At 58.2% G+C, this 27,273-nt stretch overlaps 5 protein-coding genes across 8 annotated transcripts; 2 read left to right on the top strand and 3 right to left on the bottom strand.

Moving 5' to 3' along the window:
• Positions 1 to 131: 131 nt before the first annotated feature.
• Positions 132 to 3,030, top strand: LOC149861966 (sulfotransferase 1A1-like). The gene is made up of 8 exons (XM_090054796.1): positions 132 to 671; positions 828 to 979; positions 1,093 to 1,218; positions 1,351 to 1,448; positions 1,685 to 1,811; positions 1,985 to 2,079; positions 2,482 to 2,662; positions 2,746 to 3,030. Exons 2-8 carry the CDS (start codon positions 835 to 837, stop codon positions 2,886 to 2,888), a joined length of 915 nt encoding a protein of 304 aa, XP_089910922.1. The 5' UTR covers positions 132 to 671; positions 828 to 834; the 3' UTR covers positions 2,889 to 3,030.
• A 1-nt stretch (position 3,031) lies between these two features.
• Positions 3,032 to 11,931, bottom strand: SGF29 (SAGA complex associated factor 29). Of its 4 annotated transcripts, none has more exons than XM_090054725.1 (11): positions 11,803 to 11,910; positions 11,081 to 11,177; positions 10,825 to 10,900; positions 10,478 to 10,550; positions 10,310 to 10,374; positions 9,661 to 9,790; positions 9,421 to 9,567; positions 5,584 to 5,619; positions 5,332 to 5,494; positions 3,591 to 3,843; positions 3,032 to 3,201 (listed from the first exon to the last, which is right to left on the bottom strand). In XM_090054725.1, exons 2-10 carry the CDS (start codon positions 11,153 to 11,155, stop codon positions 3,727 to 3,729), a joined length of 882 nt encoding a protein of 293 aa, XP_089910851.1. In that variant the 5' UTR covers positions 11,156 to 11,177; positions 11,803 to 11,910; the 3' UTR covers positions 3,032 to 3,201; positions 3,591 to 3,726. The 4 variants fall into 4 exon arrangements, with proteins under 4 accessions (XP_089910851.1, XP_089910849.1, XP_089910850.1 ...); XM_090054723.1 differs by lacking the exon at positions 11,803 to 11,910 and adding an exon at positions 11,721 to 11,739; XM_090054724.1 differs by having other exon boundaries at positions 3,033 to 3,201; positions 11,081 to 11,237; positions 11,803 to 11,931.
• Positions 11,932 to 12,722: 791 nt separating this feature from the next.
• NUPR1 (nuclear protein 1, transcriptional regulator) lies at positions 12,723 to 14,927 on the top strand. The gene is made up of 3 exons (XM_090054839.1): positions 12,723 to 12,963; positions 13,311 to 13,468; positions 13,973 to 14,927. The coding sequence occupies exons 1-2, from the start codon at positions 12,861 to 12,863 to the stop codon at positions 13,448 to 13,450; spliced, it is 243 nt and encodes an 80-aa protein (XP_089910965.1). The 5' UTR covers positions 12,723 to 12,860; the 3' UTR covers positions 13,451 to 13,468; positions 13,973 to 14,927.
• Positions 14,928 to 15,569: 642 nt separating this feature from the next.
• Positions 15,570 to 17,794, bottom strand: LOC149861969 (perforin-1-like). Its single transcript, XM_090053849.1, has 2 exons — positions 17,259 to 17,794; positions 15,570 to 16,659 (listed from the first exon to the last, which is right to left on the bottom strand). The coding sequence occupies exons 1-2, from the start codon at positions 17,792 to 17,794 to the stop codon at positions 15,570 to 15,572; spliced, it is 1,626 nt and encodes a 541-aa protein (XP_089909975.1).
• A 1,471-nt stretch (positions 17,795 to 19,265) lies between these two features.
• On the bottom strand, positions 19,266 to 25,708 carry LOC149861970 (serine protease 53-like). Its single transcript, XM_090053850.1, has 11 exons — positions 25,666 to 25,708; positions 24,672 to 24,698; positions 23,753 to 23,921; positions 22,647 to 22,927; positions 21,732 to 21,898; positions 21,428 to 21,650; positions 21,062 to 21,197; positions 20,593 to 20,852; positions 20,241 to 20,383; positions 19,677 to 19,902; positions 19,266 to 19,381 (listed from the first exon to the last, which is right to left on the bottom strand). The coding sequence occupies exons 1-10, from the start codon at positions 25,706 to 25,708 to the stop codon at positions 19,684 to 19,686; spliced, it is 1,668 nt and encodes a 555-aa protein (XP_089909976.1). The 3' UTR covers positions 19,266 to 19,381; positions 19,677 to 19,683.
• Between the last annotated feature and the right edge of the window lie 1,565 nt (positions 25,709 to 27,273).

The raw sequence follows: 27,273 nt of genomic DNA on the forward strand, positions 1-27,273 counted from the left end.
GTCTTATCTCCCAACTCCCCTTTCAGCCCCTCCACCCACCCATATTGAGCCCCCAGAGCTTTTGGAACCTAAATGCCAGGGATTGGTTATTAACCATGGACACTTAATTAGTAATTAAAGACATGCAATTAAGACCTGGCTGTTAATGAGTTCCTGACCTGCACCCTATATCCACGTTATTGTCCCCCCCAGCTCATTGCTAAGGGAAGCTGCAGGGAAACAGGCTGGATCCAAGTTCTGGAGCCCCCTCCATTAATTACCCCTGAAAGTTAACTGCCTCCCAGCTGCCTTCTCCCCCCACCTCCCTTAGCCTTTGTCTCAGTTTCCCCCAGCTGCTCCTCAATGCACTTTTAATTCCTTCCCTTGCGGGTGATGTCAGACAGGAATGCACCCCTCCCACTGGGGAGTTGGGATTGGCTCCAAGCGGGGGGAGGCGGGATTAAGAGCTAGTGGTTTATTTTGGCTGGGGGTCCAAGGTTCCCACCCCCCAACAGAGGAACCCAGGAGTGTGGTGCCTCTCTGCACCCCACCCCTGCCCTCCTGTTCCCACACCACCGGGGGGACCCAAGCATCCAGGCTGGGCTAAAGCCAGGGGGAGGGAACCCAGGCATCCGGCCAGGCCCCACCCCTGTCCTCAGCCCCCAGACAGCTCGGACACACGGAAGCTCTAGGTCAGTGCCTCCGACCCTCTCCGTGGGACACAGGAGTCTGAGTCTGGGCCTGGAGAGACCTCAGACTGCTGCCCTCCCACCCCCCTTTGGGAACTAAGGAGTCCAAGGGCACTGAACACCCCCCCCACAGTGGTGTCCCTCCCTCCCGACTCACAGCCCCAGAATGGAGGTGGCCAGTGGCGAGCGCCCTGCACTGGTGCCCATCCATGGCATCCCCCTTATCCGCTACTTTGCCGAGAACTGGCCCCTCGTGGAGGACTTCCAGGCGTGGCCGGACGACGTTGTCATCTGCACCTACCCCAAGTCTGGTGAGACACTGCCCCCCCGCCAGGAACCCAGGCATCCAAGCTGCACCCCCTCCCCCAAGAGTACAGGTATTCAGGTCCTGCGGCCTCACCCCGCCCCCTCTGGTCCTCCCCAGGCACCACGTGGCTCAGTGAGATGCTGGACATGATCTACCAGGACTGCGATGCCCAAAGGTGCCAACGCGCCCCCCTGCATCTGCGGGTGCCCTTCCTTGAGTTCGCCGTCCCTGATGCACCCACGGGTAGGGCGTGAGGAGCACCGGTGTGGGGGGCTGCAGGTTGGGAGGGCGGGACATCGCTGGGTGGGGAGGCTGCGGGTTGGGAGCAAGGAGCACCAGCAGCAGGGAACCCAGCCATCCGTCCCCCCTCCCCAGGCCTGGAGACCCTCTCCCAAGCACCGCGCCCACGCCTCATCAAGACCCACCTGCCCGTGGAGCTGCTGCCACCCTCCTTCTGGCGCCAGGGCTGCAAGGTGAGGGGATGCGGGTCAAAATGGGCAGGACTTGGGAGAGGGGGCAGGGCCATGACATCATGAGCAGGCCTGGCTGAGGGTGGCGCTTAGGGTAGGGGTAGGGTTTGGCGCGAAGGCATTCCTGGACAGGCCCCAGGCACTGAGGGGTGTGACCAAGCCTCTGGGCAGCTGGGTCACACATTGGGGGCAGAGCCGAGACAGGAAGGGGCGTGGCAAAGCCTTCCATCCCCTGCCAGGTGCTGTATGTGTCCCGGGACCCACGGGATGTGGCCGTCTCCTACTACCACTTCTACCGGATGGCTCCTGTCCATCCCCACCCTGGGCCTTGGCCCCACTTCCTGGAGGAATTTCTAGATGGGAAAGGTCAGTGGAGGTGGGGCCAAGGCCAGAAATGGGTGGGACTAGGGAAGAGCATGGCCAAGGAAGAGGGCAAGGGAGGAGACCTGCCCGCTGCTATGCGTCAGGTTGGGAAAGGGGGCTTGGAGGAGAGCATGGGAGGCTGGCCTGATCTTTAACCTCCCTGACCTCTGCCCCAGTGTCCTATGGGTCATGGTTCACACATGTGAGGGGCTGGTGGGCGAAGGCAGCGACTCACCCCGTGCTCTGTCTGCGCTACGAGGACATGAAGGAGGTGAGAGGGGGCCAGCCCCACCAACCTAACACGGCCACCATCCCAACCCAACCAACATGGACCCACTCCATAGCCGCCGCACCTCACACCCTATCTACCCACCAGCCGCCATGGCTGCCACCCCTAGCACCCTACCCACCCTCCCACCAACATGACCACGATCCCTAGAACCTTACCCATGCACCAATATGGCCACCACCCCTAACAACTTACCCACCCCTCAACCAACATGGCCACCACCCATAGCAACCTACCCAGCCACCAACCAACATAGCCACCACCCCAGCAACCTACTCAACAGCCAACATCGCAGCCATCCAATCATCCAAACCAATGCCCCTCCCCCCAGTGGTCCCACCCATATCAAAATGGCTGCCTGACTCTGCCCATCCCTGCCCCTAGGCGCCGAGTCAGCAGCTGAACCGGGTACTGACCTTCCTGGGCCGGGCCCTGCCCCCCGGAGGCGCCACTGCCGTCCTGGCTGCCACCTCCTTTGCCACCATGAGGGCCAACCCCCAGGTCAATTACACCACCCTGCCCCGCACTGTCATGGACCACGCCGTGTCACCCTTCCTACGCAAGGGTAAGCCCCACCCCTGCCCTGCATGCCTTGGTTCTTTGGGAGGGATCTGGCTCCTCCCTGCTCACAGTTTTCCACCCCCCCAGGCGAGGTTGGCGATTGGATGAACTTCTTCACTGTGGCCCAGGCTGAGGCCTTTGATGCCCGGTACCAGGAGCTCATGGCCGGTGTGGAGGGGCCACCCATCCCCCCAAGCCCCACCCCTGGGGCTGACTCTGCCTCCCACTGAAGGATTCCCTTGCCTGCACCCCCCGCACCCTTCATAAACCTGCTGTGAGCTCACAGCTGTGTACAGTCTTTGCAGGGGGCCACTGGAGATGGAGCCTGGCCGCCTGGGTTCTCCAAATACAGGGTGAGTGTGGTGCCAAAAACCTCTTTAATTGACTAATTAATCAACTAATTACCTGGCTCGTTACATGACTAGAGGAAAGAACAAAAATCCCAGGCCCACCCCTTATACAGCCCCCACCTCCCTTGCAAGGATCAGACCCCGCAGGTTGGGAGCGGGGCCACAGAGCTCGGAACTTCGTCATGACGAAGACCTGTTGGGGGAGAAAGGGGGGGGGGAGGATTAGGGGAGCAGTGGCAAGATAGCTATCCCACACATTACCCCAAGATAGCCAACCCACATAGGCTTGATGAAGTGGCGGACCAATATGGCCACTGTGAGGGGCTGAACAAGACAACTAAAGACACGCACCATGAGGTGGCCAACAAGGAGGATCTCCATAGGGCAAGAGCCAAAGTGGCTGCCCTGGAGGCCAAAATGGCTGCCAGGTCCAGCATGGCCACTATAATGGGGGAGGCCTTACAAGATGGCCTCCACTGACGTCATATTGACCTGGCAACCCCCAGGGGACAATGCCAAGATGGCCACCCACAAGGCCAAGATGACTGCCCTAACAACCCTGCCTAGGCACCCACACCATACCTGCGAGGGGCGGTCCTCCTGAGCTGGACGCCCGAGTTCCTCGCTGAGCCTGCTTCTGCTGGAGGGGGAGGGCAGGGGCGGGCAGTGGGAGGCACCGCAGGGCAGTTGGGGAAGGGGGCAATTGAGGGGAGTAGGGTCACTTCTTCTTGGTCTCCTTGCAGGTCACCACATAGCGCTGGGCCACGTTGAGTGGGGGGGAGTAGCCGTCCGCGTATGACGTGTCCTCGAACAGCACTGAGTAGTCATCCTGGGGCTGGGGGCAGGGTGCAAAAAAAAAAAAAGTGGTCCGGGGCATTAATGACCCTTGTGTACCCTCCTGTCCCCTCCCCACCCACCCCTAGAGCAAGGAACAGCTCCTGCCCCTTCCCCTAGCTCCTGCATGCTGGCCAGGGGGAGCCAAGATGGCTGCCCTGAGGAACCAATATGGCTGCCAGAGGCAGAGTGGAATTCTTACATGGAGGCCACCATAGCTGCCTTGTGAGTGGATCTGGTGCAACTCCCTTCAAGATGGCGGCCAGAGACTCCCAGCCAAGATGTCCACCTCTCATCAGGGCGGCTATCTACAAACTGGTCAAGGGGGACCAGGAGGCAATGGGGGAGTCCCTGTTCCCCCGAGCCCCACCAGGAGTGATTAGGAATAACGGTCACAAGCTGGCAGAGGGTAGCTTCAGACTAGACAGCAGGAGGCGCTACTTCATGGTCAGGGCGGCTAGGATCTGGAACCAAATTCCAAGAGAAGTGGTGCCAGCTCCTACCCTGGGGGTCTTCAAAAGGAGGCTGGATACATCACCTAGCCGAGGTCATTTGACCCCAGCGCTCTTTCCTATGAAGATAGCCACCAGGGTGAATCCAACAAGGCAGCCACCAGTGTGGAACCAGTTAGCTCCCTCCAAGATGGTGACCAGAGGTGGCCAGTCATGATGGCTGCCCTGATGGGGCAAAATGGCCACTGGGGTGACTCCAACATGGCTGACATGTGTAGATCCAGCATAGCTTCTCTCCCCGCTCCTTTATATGGCCACCAGACTGAATCCAAAATGGCTACCACTTGTATGGATCCAGTGGAGCTCCCCCCAAGATGGCAGCCAGAAGTGCACAGTCAAGATGGCCGTCCCTGGTTGCCTAGATAGCCGTCAGCTTGGTTGGGTCCAGTATGGCCACAATGTCCCGATGGGGTGGCCATCTTGGATCCATTATGGCCACGTTGTGCCAACTGGACAGCCATCTTGGGTCACCTCCTTGCCGCTGTATTGGGTCATCCAATGTGGTGGTCACGCTGAATATATCCAACGTGGCCACTGAGCACCAACTGGGTGACCATCTTGGGTCACCTCCTCCATCCACCATATTGGGCTCGTCCAATGTGGCAGCCATGTTGGATATAGCCAACACTGCTGGCAAGCACCAACTGGGTGGCCTTCTTTGGTCACCTCCACTGGCAGTTTCTTTGGTCGACTCCACTATGGGCACTAGGGTGGCCATCTTGACTCAGCTCCTCCGGCCCACACCTTTGGTGGGCATAACATGGCTGCCACTTGCCAAAAGGGCACCCATCTTGGCTTGGTGTCTTGCAGTCCAACATGGCCACCAAGGGCTACCAGGGCAGCCATCTTGGCTCAGCTCCTCTGACTGCTATTTTGGATGGGTCCAACATGGCTTGTTAGTGCCAACAGGGCGGCCATTTTGTTGCAGTTCCTCCGGCCAACCTATTGGGCAGTCCCTGGAATGGGGGGGTACCTACCCGGGTGGGGGGCCCATGGATCAGGGCACGGTAGAAGCACGTGGTCTGGGGGTAGAGTGCCAGCACCAACTGGTCCTTCTGGAATAGGGCCTCGGGGTCCGTCTCTGGATTGGCCTTCCACTGCGGCAGCGGGATGATGCGTCGTCGGCTCAGCGTGTGACGTCTGTGGGGGCACGGCAGGCAAAAGGGGGTGGGGTCAGGCCTGGGTAGGCCCTGCCCCCTCCCCTCCCCACTTTTGGGGGAATCACTTACTCCTTTCCTTCTTCATCGATGTCATCCACCTCGTATCTGTTGACAAGAAAAACCATAGAGTCACCTTGTTTAGCTGGCTAGAGGTCCCCCTCTGAATGGTCAGGGTCACAGAGACAGCTTTTCTTGCTAGTTAGAATGGGCTCCTGGTGGTCCTGGCACCATACAGCCAGCCTCCTTGTCTGCCTAGAGTGGCTCCTGGGGGTTCTAATACCATAGTCACCCATCTTAACTGGCTAGAGTGGCCTCCTGGCCTGCCAGGGCTATAAGGGCAGCCCTTCTGGGTGGCTGCAGTGGGCTGTTGAGGACCCAGAACCATAGATACTGCCTCCCTAGCTGGCTAGTGGCCCGGGGGGAGGGGGGTCCTATTACCATAGTCATCCACCTTAACTGGGGAGTGGTGCCCTGGAAGTGCTAGCATAGAGACAGCCCTTTTGGCTCGCTAGAATGAGCCCCTGGCATCTCAGCCCTCCTTGACTGCCTAGGTAGCCCCTGGGAGGACCATAGTACCATACAGTCACCCACCTTAGCTGCCTAGACGGGCCTCCAAGAAAACTGGGGTCATAGAGACAGCCCTGCTACAGTGGACTCCTAAAGTGCCAGGGTCAGAGCTGCCCCCAAATTCACTGGCTAGAATGCCCCTTCAGGGTGCTGGGGCCACAGAGACTTCCCTCTAGCTAGCTAGAGTGGATCCAGGGGTGGGTGTTCCAGTACCACAGAATCACCATGTTAGCTGGCTAGTGGGCCCGAGGTCATCTGAGGACCACAGAATTGCCCTCCTGGTTGGCTAGAGGGCCCCAGCACCACAGAGTCACCATTTTGCCTAGCTAGAGGAACCGCCTAGTGAGGTGATAAAAATGCCATTCCCTCTTGGGTGGCTAGAGTGGCCCCTAGGACACCCAGTATCATAGTCTCCACTCACCCATGGCTGACTAGAGTGACCATCTTGGAGAAGCCATCACCCTGGCAGCCATATTGGAAGAATCATAGAATCAGTGAGTTGGAAGGGACCTAGACAGATCATCGAGTCCGACCCCCTGCCATGGGCAAGAAGGAGCACCTGGGATGGCAGGGCTCATAAGACCCCAACCAGGTGCCTATCCAGTCTCCCCTTGAAGATCTCCAGGGAAGGTGAGAGCACCATCTCTCCGGGAAGCCTATTCCAGGCTCTGGCCACCCCTACGGTGAAGTAGTTCTTCCTAATATCTAACTTAAACCTCTCCTCCCTCAGCTTGTGGCCATTGTTCCTGGTGACCCCAAGGGGGGCCCTGGTGAACAGACTTTCCCTGAGTCCCTGCTGGTGGCCCCGATAAAGGTTGTAGGCAGCCACAAGATCCCCCCTCAGTCTCCTCTTGCGGAGACTGAAGAGATTCAGGTCCCTCAGCCTCTCCTCATATGGCTGGCCACAAAGGCCCTCAACCATACAAGTGGCCTCCTCTGGACCCTCTCCAGGTTCTCCATGTCCCTCTTGAAGTGCAGCACCCAGAACTGGACACAGTACTCCAGCTCCAGCCTGACCAGCACCGCATAGAGGGGGAGCAAGACCTCTCTGGACCTGTTAGTGATGCCCCTGTTGATGCATGACAGGGTGCGGTTCGCTCTGTCTATTGCTTCATTGCATTGGCAACTCATATTCATCCTGGAGTTAATCCTGACTCCAAGATCCCTCTCTGCCTCGGTGCTGCCGAGAGGGTCAGCCCCTAATCTATAACCATAATGCTGGTTCCCTCTCCCCAGGTGCAGCACCCTGCACGTGTCCTTCTTGAACCGCATCCTGTTCAGATCCGCTCACTTCTCCAAGCTATCCAGGTCTGCCTGGATGCGGTCCCTGCCTGCCAGTGTATTCACTTTACCCCACAGCTTGGTGTCATCAGCAAACATGAACAGGGCGCTCTCCACACCCTTGTCCAGGTCGCTAATGAAGATGTTGAACAGCACTGGCCCAAGGACCAAGCCCTGGGGTACTTCACTGCCCACACCCTCCCAGGTCAACATCAACCTGTCCACCACCACCCTCTGGGTGCGCCCCTGGAGCCAGTTTGCCACCCATGTGACTGTGCATTCATTAATGCTGCAGTCCCTCAGCTCGCCCACCAGAATTGGGTGGGACACTGTGTCAAAGGCCTTCTGGAAGTCCAAGAAGATGACATCGACTTCCTCCTTCCCATCTAAACTTTTTGTTACCTGGTCACAGAAAGAGACCCGGTTAGTCAGGCAGGATCAGCCTGGCACAAACCCGTGTTGGTTACCCCTCAACATCACTTCCCATGCAGGGCTCTCACAAATGTGGCCCTTGATAATTTTTTCAAAGATCTTCCCCAGGATAGAAGCGAGGCTGACTGGCCTGTAGTTGCCAGGCTCTTCCTTCCTCCCCTTCTTGAAAACAGGGACATTGGCCCTTTTCCAGTCCTCAGGGACTTGGCCCGAGCACCAGGAGTCCTCGAACAGCCGTGCCAAAGGCTCTTCAACGACACTAGCCAATTCCCTCAGCCCCCGCGGATGAAGGTCATCCAGGCCCGCTGACTTGGATACATCTAAGCCCTCCAGGTAATCCTTAACTAGGTCTGAACTAACAGTCGGGGAACTCACATCCTTCCTGGGCCTCTCTACGCTGTCACCCAAGAGCACCCCATTGTCAGCAGACAGGAACAGAGAAGCAAAGAACTCTTTAACGAGTTCTGCCTTCTCACACATCCATCACCAACTGCCCTGCCCTGCCCTGCCTTGCTCTGTAGGGGTCCAATGTTACCCCAAGACTTCTTCTTGCTACCTATGTACTTGAAGGAGGACTTTGTGTTATCCTTAATCCCAGAAGCTAATCTAAGCTCCAGTGCTGCTTTAGCCTCCCTTACCAAATCCCTACAAGCTTGGGTCAGGGAGGTGTACTCCTCCTTTGTCCCTGCCCCCTGCTTCCACCACCAGTACGCTTTTTTCTTTCCCCTCAGGCCAGCCTGGATATCTGTGCTCAGCCATGAAGGTTTCTTGGACCTTTTTCCCACCTTCCTGCTCAGTGGAATTGTGTCCTCTGCACCCCAAGGATAGCCTCCTTGAGAAAGGACCACCTTTCCTAGACCCCCATACTAGCTACACTCTGGGCTCCAAGTGCTTCCCTGAATACTGCCCTGAGAACAGTAAGTTGGCTTTCCTAAAGTCAAGCGTTTGCGCTGTGCTAGTTACCCTCCCCACCTTTCTCTGAACAGCAAACTGGATCATTTCATGATCACTGTACCTTAACCTCCATTGTACTAGCACATCCCCCACCAGCTCGTCCCCAGAGGCTAACACCAGATCCACTGTGGTGTTTTTCCTAGTAGGGATGAGTACCTCCTGCATGAGGTGTAGGTCCTGTATGCACATCAGGAACCTTCATGAGTGGCTAGACCTGCCCGACTGCTCCTCCCAGTTGTGGTCATGGGTGATATGAATTACTTTGACATCAACATCCTTTGCACGCATGGCCTCCCCAAGCTGCCTGGAAAATTCCAGATCCAGCTCTTCCTCCTGATGTGGTGGCCTGTAGTAAACCCCTACCACCAGATCCCTCTCCCCCTGCCCTCCTTGAAGTCTGACCCACAGAGTCTCAGTTAAGCCTTCCTCCGGTCCCATTTGAAAGAACTTCAACCCCTCCTTCACCCTGGCAGCCATACTGAATGACCCCTCACCCTGCCAGCCATGGTGGAAGTCTTCCAGTCCCTCCTCCTTCACCCTGGTGGCCATATTGGATGGGCCCTGGACCCGGCAACCATAGTGGAAGCCCTCCAACCCCCCTCCCTCGCCATCCTGGCAGCCAGGCTGGCGAGTCCCACCCCACGGTGGCCATCTTGGACCCCCTCCACTCACTTGTTGGTGGCGTGGCTGTAACTAACAACCTCCGCCAGGATCCACTGCTCATCCCCGTCCACAGCCTTGACCCGGGCGGCCACCTTGTCCCCAGGCTTGGCCACGTAGTCACTGGCAGCCGGGATGGCGCCGCACAAAGGTGGGGGCCTGCAAGCAGGGGGCAGTTAGGAGTGTGGGGGAGGGCTATGAACCCCCTCCCCCGCTAGGGTGAGGGCAAGCAGTAAGAGGTGGGGGGCTCACTTCTCGCCGGGCTTTCCAATCCAGAGCGGCAATGTCATGGCCGATTGCTGGAGGAGGGTCATGAGGACCCCCCGGCGCATGGTCTTCCGTGGCGGCTCCGAATCGTTGTAGAGTCCCGCAATCTTTGCCGCTATCGTGGGGAGGGCAAAAGAAAAGAGTGAGGTTTCTGGGTCCTCCCCCTCCTTGGAGATCCACATTGCATAGAACTGTGGGGAACAGGGCCAGTGGAGAGACCTATGTACCAGGGGGTTCTGGGAGACCCCCACAATATCCTCAGGGGGTTCTGGGAGTACTGTGCCCAACCACCCCGCATCCCCTGTCCATCCCCAAAGAATTCCAGGATATCCCAGGCCCTTTCCCACACCGCAGACCCCAAGACCTCAAGGGATTCTGGCAGTTCCTGGCCCCTCCCCCACAGAGACCCCTGCAGCTGAGGTCCCAGGGGATGCTGGGAGGTCTGTGTCCCGTTGTCAGAACTCAGGGGATTCTCGGAGGCATCAGGTCCCAAAGGATTCTAGGAGTTCCAGCCTTCTATACCTACCAGAGACCCCCAATAGCCCCAGGGGAGAATGCCCCTGTCCGACCACTTCTTGTCAGGTCTCAGGGGATTCTAGGAGTCCCGGGGGGGGGGGAAGCAGGTATTGCTTACCAATGCGTCTCTCCTCCAGCAAGGACTTGATCTCGGCAATCTTGTCCAGTGCCTTGCGCAGGATGCTGTCCCAGCGGGGGGGGGGGGGCCGGGGGCAGAAAGGGGGGACATTAGTGACCCCTAGTAGGAGCAGGGGGATTTGGGGGGGGCAAGGGGGGGCAAACTTACTTGCACTCAGCTTCTGCATCCGCCTTGGCCGTGGTGTAAAGCCCCCGCAGCTTGGTACGGTAATAGGGGGAGACTGTGGGGGGTGGGGGGGGAGCAGCTCAGAACCCAGGCATTCGGCACCCCCCCCATATTTGACTGAACCCAGGGGCCTGCTCCCCACCAGATATTACATTGAACCCTGGCGTACAGGCTCTGTCTCCCCCCAACTATCGGAGATCAACTCCAGGCGTCCAGGGCCTGACCCATCGAAGAAGAACCCAAGGGGTCTGGGCTGGGGTATAAACCCTCCCCCACCCCTGGGGGATACTGGGAAGCACCCAGGCAAGCGGGTCAGGGTGGGGTCTCACTCTTATTCTCCGTTTGCATCCGCTCGTGGGTCTTCTGGATGTTCACCAGGTTGTGTTCACTGCGGGAACGCTCCTCCTGTGGGGGGCGGGGTTACCAGGGTTCCGCCCCCTTGCCAGCTGCCTTTGGGGTAGCCCATAGGAGGCTGGGATAGAACAACACTCCCCCACACACTTACCCCGCCCCCCAGCTCCTTCCTCTGCATCTCCCAGGGACACCTCGCACACCACCTGCCCCAGAGGATGCTGGGAACCTCACCTGGGTCTGCTTGATGAGCTGGTGCAGCTCCCCCAACAGCTCGGCGATGCGCGAGTCAGCTGACACCAGCGCCATGGCCGCTGGGAGGGGACGGGGCCTGCGGGGCACCCAGCGGGAATGTTTAGTTGCAGGGGGCTCCCTGGAGTCCCACAATACCCTGTGGTGGTGGGGAGAGAGTTATTCACATTCCCACAATGCCCTGGGGCTGGACGAGGGACTCATGGCCTATCTACCATAATGCCTGGGGCGGGGGGGTCATGGCCACACTCCCACAATGCCCTGGGGTGCGGGGGAGAGAGTTGCTCACACTCCCACATTGCCCTGGGGCTGTGGTGCCAGTAATCTACTCTCCCACAATGCCTTGGGGCTGAGGGGGGGTCAAGGCCATACTCCCACAATGGGGGGAGGGGGTTGCTACTTTCCCAGAATGCCCTGGAGCAGGGAGCACTTGGCCACATTGTCACAATGCCGTGGCCGAGCGGGAGGAATTGTCCACACTTCCACAATGTCTCCGGGCTGGCGGAGTTGACAACACTCCCACAATGCCCTGGGACGGGGGGGGTCCAAGATGCCGACTACGCATGCGCACTCCCATCACTCGCGTCCCCTCGAAGCTGCGCATGCGCATTCACCTGCTTACCATGACACCCCCTTCGCGTCCCCCCCCGCCCATTTTTGGCCCTGCTTGCCTCCCCCTCGGCCGCCTCTGGGCCCAGACGCACCGCGGGGTATCCGAGCGGGACCAGGCCTGAAGCGGCGGCGGACAAGCCACTCCACGTTCCTGGGGCGGCAGCGGGAGGCGGGGCCCAACTGCGCTTGCGCGGAACCAAACTCGCAGGGCAGCCTGGGACTTGCAGTCTCTGAGGAAGCGCTCTTATTTGTACGCATGCGCACAGTGCCACCAGGGCCCGCGTAGTACCACAGCACATGCGCGTTGCTCGCGTTGTCCTTCCATTCTCTTGCGTTGAAGAGCCGGGATTCCCCCTTGGGGCTGCCGGGAGTTCTAGTTTTCAGCTGCCCGACCCCCAGCGCCCCCCCACAGCGGTGACCCTTACTCCCGACCTGCAGCCCCCGCCCCACGTGAACCATCGCCCATCCTGCCCTGGCACCCCGCCCAAAATAGCCCCCCTTCCCTGCACCCCTGTAATGTGGGGGTTCCTCTCTTTTCCTCGGCGGTGGAAGCAGGGGGCTCTGGGAGCCTGAACAGCTGGGTTCTCTGAGTGGGCGGGGGTGAGGGGCGCCGAGTTAATGATTGCCAGCTCAGGTGCCGTTCTGTCAGGCCTGGAGATAACGGCGGGGTGAAGCTGGGGAGGGTGTGCAGGGCTCAGCCAGACCCTGACTCAGTCTCTCCTCGTGACCCAAGGTTGTTTTTCTCCCCATGTGTGTACCTTGGACGGGGGCCCGGTGGGGCAGGGTGGCAGGCGGGCATGGGGTGGACTGCAGGGTGGAAGTCGGGGGCACCCATATGGGGGGTGCAGGTTGGGAGTGGGGGGCACCACTCTGGGGAGTGTTGCAGATCAGAGTTGGACCACCCTGTACCTTTAAGGTTCTGGGGGTGTGGCAAAAACCAGGGAGGGGGGGAATTCCTGGGTGGGAGAGGGATGATGCAATGGGGGGTGGGGCCTGGTCTATAAAGAGGGGGCAGGACCCAGCGAGACACAAACAGCCCCTGAGAGCCAGCTGGACGCAGCTCCTGCTGCACAGACAGACGCCCTCAGGGATCCCCAGCTTGAGAAGTCCCCCAAATTGAGGACCCTCTCACCCCCACCTGCAATAGGCCATGGCCTCCGCCCGGCTCGATGCCACCCGCCTGGTCCCAACACCCTTTGAGGGCCGGTACCTGGACGCCTGCGACTACTACAGCCTGACCGACCGCTACGCGGGTGAGGACCCAGGCATCCGGGCCCCAGCCCCCTGCCCTGATCCCACCCCCGCCCCAGAGAACCCAGGCCTCTGGCACAAACATCTGGCTATAGAGTCTGAAGTCACTAGATGGCAGCCTGGCTCCAGGCGTCTGGCTCCCACCCCCACTGCCCTCAGCCACCAGCTCCCACTTCCCTCCCAGAGAACCTAGGAGTGGGGCACCGCTGCGGGGGGCTGCGGGTTGGGAGTGGGGGGCACCATTGTGGGGGGCTGCACTTCGGGAGTGAGAAGCACAGGCTGTAGGTCGGGAATGAGGGGCACCCAACTCTGAGCCCTACCCATTTGTCTCCCCTCCCCGCCATCCCAGTGCCTGATGGGAGAGGCCGGAAAGGACGTACCAAGCGTGAGGCAGCAGCCCACACAAACCGGCCCAGCCCTGCTGGGCATGAGCGCAAGTTGGCCACCAAGCTGCAGCGATCAGAGCGGCGCCGGGCGGGCAAGGAGTGAGTGGAGCCCTGCCCACAGGTGAGGCAAGATGGCAGCCATTGGGCCTGGCATTAGGGATGGGAGCAGGAACCAAGATGGCAGCTCTTGGGCATGGCAGTGGGGAAAGAGTTGGGAACCAAGATGGGCACCACTGGGTAGAGAAAAAGGGAGTTGAGCAGGAACCAAGATGGCTGCCACGAGTCAAGGCTATGAGAAGTGAGCCAGGCATCAGCATGGCTGCCATTAGGCATGGAGACAGGTGGGAGTAGAAGTCAATATCTCCACCTTTGGGCATGGCAGGAGGGCTGGAAGTAATAACAAAGATGGCCACCATTAGGCATGGGCCAGGAGTCAAGATGGCCAACATGAGGCATGGCAGTGGAGCTAAGATGTCTGTCATCACCCACAGCAATGGGGAACAGCACTGGGGTGGGGACAAAATGGTGGTTACAGGGCCCAAGATGGCTGCCAGCCACAACGCCAGGCTTGGTGGGGGATGGGGGGGAACAAGATGGCCAACACTAACCCAACCCCCCTCGTTAGCTCAGAGCCTCGTTAGCGAACCCAGTTCCGGACCACACGGCGACACGGAGACGGACACACGGACAGACACACCAAGATGGCTGCCACCCCTTGGGCCTGGTGGCCATGTTCTTGCTATTGCCACGGCAACCTCAGTGACCCTGTTGTCAAGGTGACCCTTTTGACCCTCCCCCATGGCAACCAGGTTTAACCTGTTGCTGGGGTGGCCATTTTGAACCCCCCCCCTTTGGAAACCCTACACACCCCATTGCCAAGATGGCCGTTTTGAATCCCCCCTGCAGCCACCTTCTGGGACCCATTGCCAGGGTGGCCATATTGATGGCAACCATGTTCATATCATCGCCATGGCAACTGTGGTGCCCCTGTTGCTAAGGCAGCCATTTTGACCACCCTCTATAGGAACCAAGCTCCACCCCTTTCTTGGGCAACCCCATTGAGCCTCCTCATGGTAGTCATGTTGATACCATCACCATGGTGATCATGTTGACACCCCCCCTGCTGCCCAGGCAGCCATACTGAACCACCCCCATTTCAGCCATGTTCACTTTGTTGCCAAGATGGCCATATTGGACCCCTGCCCATAGCAACTACCCTCAACACCTTTGCCGGGCAGCCATTTTGAGCCCTTGGCCCTTATTGAAACTATTGTCAAGACAACCAGTGGAGCCCCTTGCAAAAGGCAGCCATATTGAAACCATCATCAAGGCAACCAGTGGAGACCCTTGGCCAAGGCAGCCGTATTGAAACCATCGTCAGGACAACCAGTGAACCCACCTTGACTCAGCGGCCATGTTGGATATACGAGCACCTCAGATCACAGGGTGCTCAGAGTGGTCAAAAAGGGCTGAGGAAAGGCAAGGGGTGGGTAGCTCTGCGGCTGCCCCTCCCCTGGCCCCGGCACTGTTGTGGGGTGAAAAATAGTCAATAAAATGAGGGGGGGCGTTTCTGAAGAAAATTCATGTTTCTTGAGACTTCTTCAGGAATTTGAGAGGGACCAAGGGATTGTGGGTAGAGGAGGGGTTACCCCGCCCCCCATTGAGGACCACACACACACATTTGGCAGGAAGTCAACTCAAATGCCTTTATTTCCCCCACAGGCCAGTTGCCCATTGTCTCATTACTGCTAACAAACCTTGGAAATCACCCTAATTAGACTGACTCCCTCCCCACCAGGGATGTGGGTACAGGGTTTGAAGGGGAAGTCCCTGGGTGAAGGAGATCGGTGGGTTGGGCTAGGATTGGGGTCATTTGTTGGGGTTGGTTTGATGTCATTAGTTAAGGGTAGGTGTACTTGCTTTGGATTGGGTTGGCATCATTGATGGGACTGGCTAGGGGTGAGGTCATTTGTTGGGACTGGGTTAATGTCATTGCTTGGCTGGGTTAGGTTTGGTGTCCTTGCCTGGGATTGGGTTGCCATTATTGGTGGGTGGAGCTATGGATGGGATCATTTCTTGCGAATGCCTCAGGGTCATTGATGGGTCAGGTGGACCCATCCCATCACCCTCTCTCTCCTCCTGGCCCATCCCCGCTTTGTGGCCCCAGTCCATGTGGTTATGGGGCCAGAGGACCTGAAGAGGGGAAGCCCCCTGGGGGAAATTTATATCTCAGGGGGCCGGGGGGCATAGTCCTGGCACCGGGGCCCACCCAGCCCAGGCCCACACTGGAGGCGGTACAGGAAGTGGAGCTGCCCATAGGCCAAATAGCAGGTGTGGGACTGGGGGGCGCCAGCCACAGGCACCTCCCCACAGGCCCCCAGTAGGTCATCATCATGCCCGTTGTCCTCATCCCACACCTCCAACCTCAGCCCATCTTCACCGTTTACCCGCCCCACCCCAAAATCCAGTCCCGCCCCCCACTCTGGGCTGTCATTGTTCCACACTGTGTCTGCCCGCAGCTCCTGGCCCCCATAAAACACCTTGACATAGGCATCTGATTGGGTGCCAATGTCCCCGTAGAGCCTACTGGCATTGACCACCGTCACCATGAGCCGGCCCAGGCCTCGCTCCCGGGAGCAGCAGGATGCATCCCACCCCACCTCCTCTGAGCACAGGCAGGTGCATGGGTCCCATGGGCTTCGTTGGGTGCCCAGGGGGCAGGGACGGGTGCAGTTCCTCCACAGCGCCCCCTCAAGGACATACTGGCTCACAGCCTTCTGGAGAGAGGCCCGCCGTGGGTCGCCCTTCCTTGCCAAGGTGTGGATGGGCATCAGAGTGTAAGAGATGAGCCCAGGGTTGGCTTTGAGGCCTTCTACCCAACGAGCGTAGGCCCCAGAACCTCTTCCTCCTTGGAGGAGGAAGTCGACATAGTGATGGCCGCCGGCTGCCTCCACATGGCTCTCGGCATAGACCTGGTGGAAGCTCTTGGCCAATGCTGCCTTGGTCTTCTCACAGAGGGCATAGATGGTGTCCGCCTTGGCCTGCCCGCCACCCAACCCAGCTTCCACCTCCACGTCGAGACAGTCCCGGACCTGGTCCACCGTGAGCCCATCCAGTGTCACCCGGCACACGGGCACTGCCTTGATTTCCTGGTGGTGGCCACCCAGGTGGACGAGGGCCAGGTAGTGGGTGCCATAGATGCCCAGGAAGCGCAGGTAGTCCTCCCTGGAGCTGGGGCCATAGTTGTCCGGGAGGTCAGAGAGGGCCCAGGAGAAGTCCGGGGATAGTGGGGGATTCTGGGCCAGGCGGAATCTGAGTTGGGGAGGGGGGTGAGAGGGGTGGAGAAGAAGCCACCATCTTGTGAGGGCCACTGGGGCCTGGGTGAGAAGGGTTGGGGGTGGTCTGAAGTGGAAAGAGCGTGACCCCAAGTCCAACCAACCTCAAACCCAGCCTAAATCAACCGCCTGTAACCTCATCCCCCAATGACCCATGACCTCACGTGAACCTACCAGCGATCCCAACCCAACCCCAATCCATGCCTTTGACCCCAACTGACCAACTGAACTGCAGCCAACCTGTGACCCCCAATGTGAACCCACTTGGGACCCCCCAACCCAACTGATCCTTGACCCCAAAACAGCCCTAAACCTGCCAATGATCCCAACTCAACACAACTTCAAGCCACCCTTGATGGCAATCCAACCTCAACCAACCAATGACATCAACCCAACCCATTACATAAACCCAACCTAAACCTACCAGTGATCCCAACCCAACCCCAACCAACCCATGACATCAACCCAACCTATGACCCACCAACAATCCCAACCCGACTTCAGCCTACCAGAAATCCCAGCACAACTCAACCCCCATCCCCAGCCACTACTTCCTTCCTGTCCCCAGGCTCTTACTGGTAGTACTGGCACGACACCTCCCGGCCAATGAAGGCGTACTTGTCCTGCCGGGCCTTCTCTGAGCTGATCTCAGCCATCCTGGAACGGCTCCCAGCCAGCACCACCTGGGTGTTGGGTGCGGCCTGGACATCCACCTCCAGCCCCACTGTCCAGTCGTTTTGCACTGCAGTGCTGGCCCACTGGGCCACCTCCAGAGGGGAGAGCTTCACGGCGCTCTCGTTGGTCTCCAAGCAGGGGTCCTGGGCTTGCCAGTCCACCACAACCAGGGGCAACTGCTGGAGCTGCCCCTTCAGTGCCGGGTTGTGGCAAAGAGTGCAAGAGCCGTTGCCGTAGGTCCACCAGTTGATATCCACCAAGGAGGCGCCAGTGGGCTTGAGGGTGGTGATGTCAAAGCCTTGCCCAACCAGGCTGTAACCAGGGACGGGGGCTGTGTGTTTCAGGCACTCCCCAGCCACAGCCATGTGGCACTGGGGGGCCACTCCAGGGAGGAGGGCGAAGAGAAGGAGAGGGATGAATGCTGGTAAATTGGGCATGGTGGGAATTGGTGGTGAAGGCAACCTAGAGGGAGAGAAGGGGAGAGGAGTACCCCACTGTTGGCCACCATCTTGGGACAGGAAGTGGGAGGAGGGAAATGGGGAGCCTGGTCTGATTGGTGGGGAGGGTTAGATGCCTATCCCCTGCCCACCAGGTCCTACTCCCCTCCCAGAACTGCCAGGAGAACCCAAGTGTCTGGGCTCCCAGGCTCCCAGGCCCCCCTGGTCCTGCCCCCCATCCAGAGAACCCAGACATCTAGGCTTCCATTCTTCCAAGTATGAAGCTCTCTCTTTCCCCCATGCCCCAACCACAGTGCAGGATTGGGGGTGGGAGGCAAATGGGAGGTCTGGGAGGGTGGGTCACCTGCTCTGTCGGGGGGTCCCAGGCCCAGCAGTCCCCGGCTCCAGCCTCTCAGTCCCGTTAAGTCTAAGCCTAATGGACTTGCACTTTAATCCTGCCCTCCTCCCCCGCCCGGCCTGCCCCAGCTTGGGAGGAGGGCCAGGTCAGGATGCCCAGACACTTGGGTTCACTCCCAGCCATGTTGGGAAACTGAAAGAGGGATGGGTTGCAGCCAACCCCGCCCACCCCTCCAGCCCCCACTCCTTGCACAGAGAACCCAGGTGTCCAGGCTCCCATCATCCTTTGCTGTCACTTCCCCAGCCTCACTCCCATGTGGCACCTGGAGAGGGAATCCAGGTGCCTGGGCTCCCCCCCCACCAACATCCCGTGCCTCCTGGACAAACGGAGGGAGGGAGGGCGGATGGTCAAGGGGAACCAAAACCGCAGGGAAAAATGGCTCTGATTTCCCATCATTCACATGGCACTGGACCCAACCAACAGGGCATTGTGGTTCCTTCCATTCTCCACCCCCCTCCCATAAGCAGGAAAATGGTCCCTTCCATTCTACCCAACTCATAAAGGGCATGATGGACTCTTCGCTGTACCTCTCCCCCCATGGGAGACATAATGGTCCCTTCTGATCTACTTAATGCCCCCCCAAGAGGGACACTTTTGGGGTGGGGGCAACTCAGTATGGGAAAGAGGGAGTGTTTAGGGATGATGGATGGATGGATGGATGGATGGATGGATGGATGGAACCCCACCATCACCCGGTGAACACCCATCCATCCCTGCCTCACCAACCCATGCTTCTTCCCCCCTTCCCCTCCATGAACAAACTACTCTCCAAACAACCAACAAGTTTCCAGACAACTCCAAAGGACTTTATTGGCCGGGTGCTCCAGGTAGAGGATCCATGAGGACCCCTCACCCCCAGGAGACCTGCATCAATCCAGCACCACATATCCCACCCCCGAGCCAGCCACATCACAACCCCCATGGGCCTCTGCATCCATGCACTAGCCACTTCCAGGGACCCATGTTGTTAGGGGAACCAACTGGAGGCAAGTCACAGATACACAGGTGGGAATTTGATTCCCAATGACCCCAGCGTTGAAGACACAGGCAAACAGGGCATCCAATTGGTGTCTGATACTCCTTCATTGCACAGGGGGGACCAATCGAAAGGCTGAGTGGGCTTCTCAGTGGCAGCTACCAGATGCTGATCCAGCCGGTGGTGGAGTTGCCTATGAAACAGGAAGTAGGAGTGAGTTGGTGCCATTGGGTATTCTCAAGGATGAATGGATGGACAGATGGATGAATGGATGAAATGGTTCATTGGATGGATGGATGGATGGATGGCTATGGGCCAGACCTGCCTTAGCCTGATTGGTCAGTGGGTCTAAGGGAGGCTGAATTGGATCAAACTGGGACAAACTGGGACCAGAGAACGAGTAGGGAAGTCCAAACATTCCCACCAGGCCCATCTAATACCTCCTGTCCCCTGCCCCAGCACCCCCTTCTTGACCCCCATGCCCTCACCTTCCACCTAGGGGCATCTGTCAGCATCCCTGCTCTCTGGGATGGGCAGGGGCTGCTCCTTGAAATATCCCTCCCGTGTGACATCCTGAATCCACTCTTCGTAGGATCTCACAGCTGTGTAGACCGCCGGGTGTCGCCTCAAAGTGCAGCCATCACCAAAGCTGGAGACACCGGCCAGGAACCATGTACCCTTCTCCTGGCAAACCAGGGGCCCTCCATCATCGTCCTGAGTGGGGAGGGGGAAGGAGAAACACAATGGATGGGTGGGGGCATGTATGTTCCCTAGGGCAGCATCTGCCTCCTCCTGGTGGGATTATTTCTGGGTGGCATGTAGTGGCAGGAGCTTCAACCTGGGTGGGTGGGTGGATGGATAGATAGATGGATGTCTATGGGGATGGATGGATGGATGGATGGATGGATGGATGGGCGCCCCTACAGATGAAGTTAGAGGCCCCATCCCACCCTTGGCCTCCCTCCCCTTGATGGACCCCCTCCCAGCAGGTCTCCATGGATGGGACCCAGGAGTTCTCCGCTCCTGCCCACCTCCCCAGGGGGATGTCTTACCTCACAGCTGGTGCTCTTCTTTGGCGGGACTGTGCATAGCATGTTGGGCAAGATGGACATATCCTGGTAGCTGCAGTTACAGGCCACAGGGCCTGTGAGCATCAAGGAGATGCCCTGGATGGGACTGCGCTTGAAGAGCCGTGCTGCCAGGGCCAGAGAGACAGGCCATTGGTGACCCTAGAGTGAGTGTCCCCCAACCCCGGATCCCCAGTGCTGGAGGGGGCAGGCAAGAGGTGGTTGGATGGATGGATGGATGTCTATGGGGATGGATGGATGGATGGATGGATGGAAGTACAGATGGATGGAGTGTGAAGCATGGTGTCCCCTGGTGCCCACCACTTCCCTGTCTTACCTCGGGCTTGTCCACGGGCCCAGCAAGGGGCTCCTAGCTGGAAGCGGTGGGTGCCATAGGGCAAGCACACAGCCTGCACACGCTCCCCGAAGGCCACTGCCTGGTCCAGGGCCACCAGCGCCAAGTCATTGCCCTGCTCCACGTGGATGTATGCAGCATGGAGAACCAGCCTGGCCACGCCCCTCTTTTCGGCCCAGCGCTGCCCTGCCCCCTCCTGGACCTCCCCCAGCAGCACCTTCCAGGCCTCGGGGGTCTGTCGCCTGCCAGGAGAAGGATGCACAGGGGTGAGCCACCTCTGTCTTGGATGTCTGGGTTCTCTGCGGTGTGGGGGTAGGTGTTGGGGAGGCTGGGAGCCCCAGACTCCTGGGTTCTCTGGGGTGGGGGGATGGAAGCAGGGGGACCGGAAGCCCAGACACCTGGGTTCCCTGGGAGAGAAACCACCCCGGCCCCTCCTGCCCCTGGCACTCACCCAATGAAGCAGTGCGCTGCCGTCAGCACCCAGCGCTCAGCTACCAGGGCTCCACCACACACATGCTTGCCCTCGAACTGCAGGCTCACGTACCAGGGCCATGGCCCTTCAGGGGGCCCCTTCATCATCCCACAACCTGAGGGGTGCACCAGGATCATGAATCCACTTCCCCTGCCCAGCTTGGGCACCCAAGCCCAGCCCCCACTCCCTTCCAAGAGAGCCCAGGTGTCTGGGCACCCACCTTCTCATCTGTACACACCCTTCCCTATGCCAGACCCAGGTGTTGGGCTCCCTCCCCCTCTGCTCTCACCCCACTGCCCTCCCAAAGAACCCAGGTGTCCAGCTGCCAGTGTCCCCTCCCCATACCTGAGCATTTCCCCTCCTCAGAGCTCTTTCGCGGTGTCCCCATCTGCTTGGCAAAAGCTGCCTTGCCCCCAGTGTGATGTTGGATCCAGTCCGCGTAGGCCGTGACCTCAGTCAGAAGATTGGGGCTGTTGTCTCGGGCACAGCCAGCTGAGAAGCTGATGATCCCAGCCTGGAACCACGTCCCATCCCCTTCGGGGCATACCAGGGCCCCCCCAGAGTCACCCTATAGGAGTCAGGGAGCTTCAGAGCCAAGAAACAGGATATATTGCCTTCTTTTATCTCCCCACTCTCTTGCCCTTCTCACCTGACACAGCCCCTTGCCCCCCTTCTGGTACCCGGCACAGATCATCCCCGGCCGAGCTGGCCGGGCCAGTTTCTTCTGTCGGTTGTTGGCATAGATGCAGTTGCAGGTGTCAGCACTCAGGAGGTCCAATTCCACCTTCTGGAGTGGCCAGTTTTGTGGAAGGAGAACTGTGGGGGTTCAGAGAGAGAGTTTGGGGCAGGTCACAGCCCCTGGAGGTGCTGCATGGTGGGATGGGGGCTTTTGGAAGCAACAGGCAAAAGGACAACCCAATGAAGCATTTCCATCATGGCTGGCAGGATCAGAAACCCTTTACCCTAGCTGGCCATGGCCAAGATGTCCACACAATGGAAACTCTCCATCATAGTTGGGTGGGGATTGGGGCTGCTAGAAGCCCTCTACTTCATGTGGGGGTGGCCAAGATGGTCTCCCAATGGGGTGTCTCCATCGATGTTGCTGCCAGGATGGGCTCTTGGAAGCCCTTTACCCTAGCTGGCCGTGGCAAAGATGGCTGCCCATCACTGTTGGGGGCTGGGCTCTTGGGATCTCTCTGTCCCAGTTGGCTGTGGCCAAGACATCTGCCAAATAGAGACTCTCCATTGCTATTGTGGGTTGCAGTTGTTGGAAGCCCTCTACTGTAGTTGGCCATGGGCAACATAGCCACCCAGTGGAGAGTCTCCATTGCTGTTGTGGGATCGAGGCTTTTGAAAGCCCTCTCCTGTAGTTGGCTTTGGCAAGATGGCCACCCAAAGGAAACTCTCCATTGCTGTTGTGGGGTCGGGGTGGTTGGAAGCTCTCTACCACAGTTAGTCACCCAATGGAGACTCTCCATGGCTGTTGATGGAATCCAGGTGAGAAGCAGGGGCCCACCCCTCACCTGGTGTTCTCCAATGGGATGCCTCCACCGCCTCCACTCACCTTCTTCCTGCACATGGCCCCAGCCAGTGGCCCAGCAGGGGGCGCCAAAGGCAAAACGGTGCCCAGCATAGGGCAGGCAGATGGGGGCCACGTTCTGCCCAAAGGCCACAGGCTGTGCCAGGCGCACCAGGGCGATGTCATAGCCCTCCCGGTAGTCTGTGTACTTCTCGTGAATGATGACACGCAACACGCTCCGCTCCAGGCCTGGCAGGTGCCCCCCACTCAGCTTGAGGCGACCTAGAACTGCCCTCCACGAGGACACATCCTCAGTATTGGCATTCCTGGGAGAAGATAGGGGACACACTTTCTAGATCAGGTCCCAACCACCTCCCTCCACCCACAGCTGAGTCCTCCTGGAGAGTTTGAACCCCAAATCCCCTGGTTCTGCCTCCTCCTCACACTGGGGTTCTAGAGTGGGTGGGTCTTGAACCCCCCCAAACCCCCTGTTCTAGGTTGTCCTGCCAGCCTAGACTCTTCAAAACCCCTGCTTTTGGGGCACACTGTTCTAGATTTCCCAACCTCGAGATGGCATCTGCCATGGTTTAGGTGGCTCAACCCTGGACAAGGCACATGTAATGTTCTAGGTAACCCAGCCAGGACATGACATGTGAGGCTCTAGGTGACCCAACCAGGAGATGACCCATGTGAGGTTCTAGGTAACCCAATCAGGAGATTACATAGTTGGGTTCTAGGTAATCCAATCATAGGTTCTAGGTGACCTGATGAGTAGATGGCATGGGTGAAGGTCTAGGTAACTCAACCACCTGGTGTTCTAGGTATCTCAGCCTAGTCAGTGTTCTAGGTCCCCAACCCAGGCATGATGCACCCAATGTTCTAGGTCCCTCAAGCCCAGATGTGACACACCCAAGGCTCTACGTACCCCAACCTAGAGATGACACCTAAAGTTCTAGGTCCCCTAAAATGGAGAGGATGCACTCAATGCTCTACATACCCAACCCAGACATGAGGCACACAATGGTCCAGGTACCCGACCTTGAGAGGAGGCACCCAATGGTCAAGGTCCCCCATCCTGGAGACAATGCACCCAGTGTTCTCGGTCCCCCAACTCAGGGCCCCCATCAACCCCAACGTGGCTCAAGACTCACCCCTCAAAGCAGTGGGCAGCCGAGAGCACCCAGTCATTGCTGATGAGGGATCCGCCGCAGATGTGCTCACCCAATAGCTGCAGGCTCACCTGCCAAGGCCACTCCCCCTGCACGGCACTGGTCCCTCCCACCACACGGGTCAGGACTCGCTGCTTGCCACAGGCCAGGCCTGGAAGGAGGTGGGAAGTGATTGGCTGGCTCCCAAATCCAATGTTGGGAGGTGAGGGGAAGCCGAGTATTGCCCCCAGGGATCCATGGGATGGAGGGGTTGGGGGCGGAGTTTTAACTCTGGCTTTGGGAGGGGAGTGGGGTCTAATAGCATAGAGAAATGGGCCAAAGCTTTGGGCATCTAGTGTGTGTGTGTGTGTGTGTGTGTGTGTGTGTGTGTGTGACACCTAGGTTCTCTGTGTGTGCATACATGTGTGTCCCAGACACCTGGGTTCTCTGTGTGTGCATGTGCTGCACCCCTTAGGCATCTAGGTGTGCACAAGTGTATGTAAGTGTGCTGCAACCAGGAGTGTGGCTCCAGGTGTGTGTTGCAGGTCCAGAGTGAGTGATATGGGGGGGTGATACAGGGAGGAGGGATGTAGAGGGGGTCATGTGACAGGGAACTGGGGTACAATGGTGGGGGCAGCAGGGCATAGGACAAGGGAGGATTAGACATAGGATTAGAGAGTGGGAGGGCCTAGGGGATGGAGCAGGATGGAGGAGTAAGGAGAGAGGGTGAAAAGGTCTGGGTTTAGAGAGATTAGAAACAGATTAGGGTATTATAAAGGGATTAAAAGGGGATTAATTAACTAACAAGGTATTAATCAATCAGGGGATTAATTAACAGGAGGATTAATTAATGATTAATGTGGATTAATAGAGTATTAATCCATATTTGAAGGGGGGATTACAGGATTAGGGGGGCTCATACCTGAGGCTGTGGCTCCACTCTGGAGACCTGTGGGGGAGAGAGACACCCATGCAGGGGGTGAGACACAGCGTCCTCCTGCATGTGCTGCAGTCACCCCTATAGTGGTAGCACCCTGTCAGGACCTCCCTCCAAGCCCTCCTCCCACCCCAGGAAAGGTTCCCCCTCACCCGGGAGAAGGGAAAAGCCCTAGGCCGGACTTGCCGCCACCCGCCCTCCCGCCACCCTGAGCTATTTGCCTTGGGCCTGGGAAGCTCCCCCGGCCCACCCCAACCCCAACCCCACACAGCCGTAGGAAGGGGAAGTGGGTGTGCAGAGAAGCTGGAGAGGGGGCCCAGGTGTCCAGGACACACACACGCACACAACCTAAGTGTTCAGGGGAGGGATGGATGCACACACATAACCACACACAGGACCCAGGCATCTGGGACATGCACAAACACACACATCCTGGGGGGGCAGGTATTGCTGGGAACCCAGACACCTGGGTCCCCACCCCGTGACAGCTGGCCCAGGGGCACGTACCCAGCAGGTCCAAGGTCCAGCCCCTCCCTCTCCACCCACCTGGCCCCACCCAGCCCCTGGGACCAAGGGATTTAGGAGCTGGCACAGCGCCAGTCAGCACCCGGATACAGACGGGCAGTGATGCCCAGCCCCTCGCTCAGGGTCCGGCTTGTGTGTTTGCCGAGGGAGGGGCTGGGCACCTGGATGCCTGGGTTCTCCAGGTTGGGGGTTGTGGGCCAGACCAGGGGGCCTGGACACCTGAATTCTCCGTGACAGGAGCAGGGGGCTAGATTAGGGGGGCCCAGACACTGGGTTTTCTGCAAGGGGAATGGGGGGCCTAGATCAGGGAGTGGAGACCTGGATGCCTGGGCTCTCTGGGATAAAAGTGGGGACTGAGGGGTGTGAGCAGGGGTTATAGGAGCCCAGAAACCTGGGTTCCCTCCTCCTTATACCCCCTTCCCCCCCATACTTCCCATCTCCCCCCAAGACTCACAGCTGAGGAGCAGCAGCAGGGTCCCTGCCTTCCATCCGTCCATCCTGTCCAACACCTCTGCTGCCCACTGCCCATGGCTTATATCCACCCTGGGTCATCTTGCTCCATCACGCCTCAGCCTCACACCCACACCCACGTGAGTGGGGTGTGTGCCAGCCGCCTGCTCATGCCTGCCTCACTGCAGCTGTGCCCCCCCTGGGCATTAATACAGGAACTACCTACCCCTCACCTGCCCCACGGGGCTGGGTGGGGCCCAGCCACCTCATCACTTCCTCCCCCTTCCTGGAAGCTGAGGGGTGGGGGGGAATTGAGGCAGGGTGGGGAGGGGAAACCCAGGCAGGCTGGTTAGGTTGGAAGGGAGAAATCCTTGATTCTCTGGTCCACTTTCCCCCAGACCAGGCACGAGTCATATTTGGAGGCATGTTGTATGGTTAGAAATATGGTAGAGGGGCCTGTTTCTGGAAGGATCAGACACCTCCTTCAGTGGGGAAACTGAGGCACACCAGTGAAGCAGAAAGCAGATGCCTTCCTGCTGCCTTCCCCAAGTGAGACCTATGTTGTACTTGTAGGTAACCAGGTATACTAATCAATATGGTAATTGACCTGTTTCTTGGGCTGGCATAGCCCTCAGCTCTTCATCTCCCCATTAAGTGAGGAAAGTGAGGCACACCAGACATGTTATATTTGTAGGTGCATTGTATACTCATAAATATGGTAGATTGGTGTCTATTTTGGGAGGTATCAGAGTAGCCAGCTCTTCAGACCCATCTTCAGTGAGGAAACTGAGGCACACCAGTGAGGTTGAATGGAGACCTCTTCATTCCTCCTTCCCCAGAGAAGACCTGTCATATTTGTAGGCATATTATATACTCAGAAATATGGTAACTGGCCGATTATTGGGTTGTTATAGCCTCCAGCTCTTCAGCTGCCCATTAAGTGAGGAAACTGAGGCACACCCGCAAGGTTGAAAGAAGACGTCTTCATTCTCTCTTCCCCAAGACGTTATATTTGTAGATGCAGCGTACACCAAGAAATACAGTAGATCAATGTATTTTTTGGAGTATCAGAACAACCAGCCCTTCAAAACCCCCTTCAGTGAGGAAACTGAGGCACACCAGTGAGATTGAATGGAGACCACTTCATTGCCCCCTCCCCAGCTAAGATGTGTGTCATATTTGTAGGCACATTATACACTCAGAAATACAGTAATTGGCCTATTTATTGAGCCATCATAGCCCTCAGCTCTTCAGCTGCCCATTAAGTGAGGAAACTGAGGCACATCAGCATGGTAGAAAGCGGATATCTTCATTGTCCCTTCCCAGCCAAGACATTCATCGTATTTGTAGGTGCATTGTATAATCAGAAATATGGTAGATGGGCCCGTATCTTGGGGTACTGTAGCAACCAGCTCTTCAGATTCCCCTTCAGTGAGGAAACTGAGGCACTGTGAGGTTGAATGGAGAGGTTGAATGGAGACCTCTTTATTCCTCCCTCACCAGACAAGGCTTGTGTCATATCTGTAGGCACATCATATACTCAGAAATAAGGTAATTGACCTATTTCTTGGGCAACTGTAGCCCCCAGCTCTTCAGCCCCCCCATCAAGAGA

This window comes from Crocodylus siamensis, chromosome 6 (assembly GCF_052110815.1).
Source record: "Crocodylus siamensis isolate JL-2025a chromosome 6, ASM5211081v1, whole genome shotgun sequence".
NCBI lineage: Eukaryota > Metazoa > Chordata > Crocodylia > Crocodylidae > Crocodylus > Crocodylus siamensis.